At 36.1% G+C, this 1,680-nt stretch overlaps 1 protein-coding gene across 1 annotated transcript; it reads left to right on the top strand.

The window, feature by feature from the left end:
- Window positions 1–555: 555 nt before the first annotated feature.
- Window positions 556–1,680, top strand: LOC134244374 (macrophage-expressed gene 1 protein-like). The gene has a single exon (XM_062726651.1). The coding sequence runs from the start codon at window positions 556–558 to the stop codon at window positions 1,678–1,680; it is 1,125 nt and encodes a 374-aa protein (XP_062582635.1).

The following is a 1,680-nucleotide window of genomic DNA, read 5'->3' as shown; positions in this document are numbered from 1 at the left end:
CACGGTCCTACAAAAAATCGGAGGTGGAACTATGCGTCATGAAGATGTGAGCATCCCTTTTCGACCGGTCAAAACCACCGAGTGCTCCTTGACCTGATCGGAAAATAACGAAAAATTCCATTGTAAATTCAGTGTACATAAAGAATTCATTAACGCTAAATATGATAATTGTCAGTCAGTATTTGACTTGATGATAAATTGTATTTGCGTACAATGTCGTATCGACCATAGATCATACGAAATGGTGACTTTAAACGAATTGGGAAAATCCTTTTAAATCTTCTCAAGAATTTTTCTGACTAAATTTCACATATGATACAGTTTTCAGATAGTGCTTCAAATATTTAGAATATGTAATTACCGCTCGTTATTATTAAATTTTTATTTTTTACGCTGATTACGTATTATGTTAACATCAAGTGCTTAAGTATTGCTTAGAATGAAGCCGTTTTATTAAAAACTATTGAACCTTTAAATTTATTTAAAAATGTGCGTACCATATTCCATTTGGTATTTAAGGGTCTTCTCGTTCTTAGAAGCACAAACAATGCTAAAATGACAACAGAAAAGCTTTTCCACACTGCTCAGATTGGAAGCTTTATTTTATTGATAGTCTCTGCCGTGAGCGGAACACAGTCCGATTCAAATACACTAGATTCCGCCAAGTTTGGAGATGCCAGAAAATGCCTTGCAGAAATGGGAAACGGCGTTACCCGTTTCGGAGTTTTACCAGGAACGGGATGGGATAATCTTAGAAATAAGGTCTCAGGATTGATTGTTTCTTTCAATTATTCTGAGTGTGATACAACCGATGATGGCAAATATCTAATACCCGACAATGTTTTCACGGTTCCGATCAAAACAAGTGAGGTAGAAGTATTAGGTGAATATTTTCATCACTGGACTGAATATATTTCAACAACATCACATTCAATCAATATTGGTTCCGGGTTTAATGGAAAGTTTCAGATAAGCGGGGCCTTTTCTTTTGAAAAAGAGAGAATTAAGAAAAATCAAATTGCGAACAATGCAGCTACAACACGGGTCCAGGCAAGATATGTCCGTTATTCAGCCAAACTTCAGCAGACTTCACACCTTAATCCAGAATTTCGTCAACAAATACAAAACATTGCAGAAAATATACAGAAGAATTTTTCTTCAGTAGCTGAATATGAAAGTCAAGTACTGGTTCGAGATTTCGGCACACATATCGTATCGAGCATTGATGCGGGAGCTGTTATTTTACAAATCGATGAAATTAAGTCGTCTTTTTTGAAGAGTGTGAACGCAGACAGGACTAAAATTATCAATTCGGCAAGTATAAATTTTCGGAAGAAATTCAAATTCTCTATAGGTAGCAGTCATGAAGATTCTTCTGAGTTCATACAAAGCTATGAGAAAAATAAATTAAGCAGTTTTATCCATGCCCAGGGAGGACCGATTTTCAAGCCAAACAACTATTCCTTGGATGACTGGGCATCGGAAGTGAAAGACAATCTGGTTTCAATCGACCGTAGCGGCTCACCGATTTACGAACTAATTAACCAGCGTAACTTTCCAAAATATTCTTCATCTGTTATTTACGCTAAATTTCAACACGTGAGGAATGCAGTAGAAGAGTACTTCAGATTTAACACTTATCGTGGGTGTACAAAATTTGATTCGCCTAACTTTTCATAA

This window comes from Saccostrea cucullata, unplaced genomic scaffold, assembly GCF_032062105.1.
Source record: "Saccostrea cucullata isolate Sc308-1 unplaced genomic scaffold, CSIRO_AGI_Scuc_v1 ctg2408, whole genome shotgun sequence".
Classification (NCBI taxonomy): domain Eukaryota; kingdom Metazoa; phylum Mollusca; class Bivalvia; order Ostreida; family Ostreidae; genus Saccostrea; species Saccostrea cuccullata.
The sequence above is the reverse complement of the archived record's forward strand: the minus strand, read 5'-3'. Positions and strand labels throughout refer to the sequence as shown.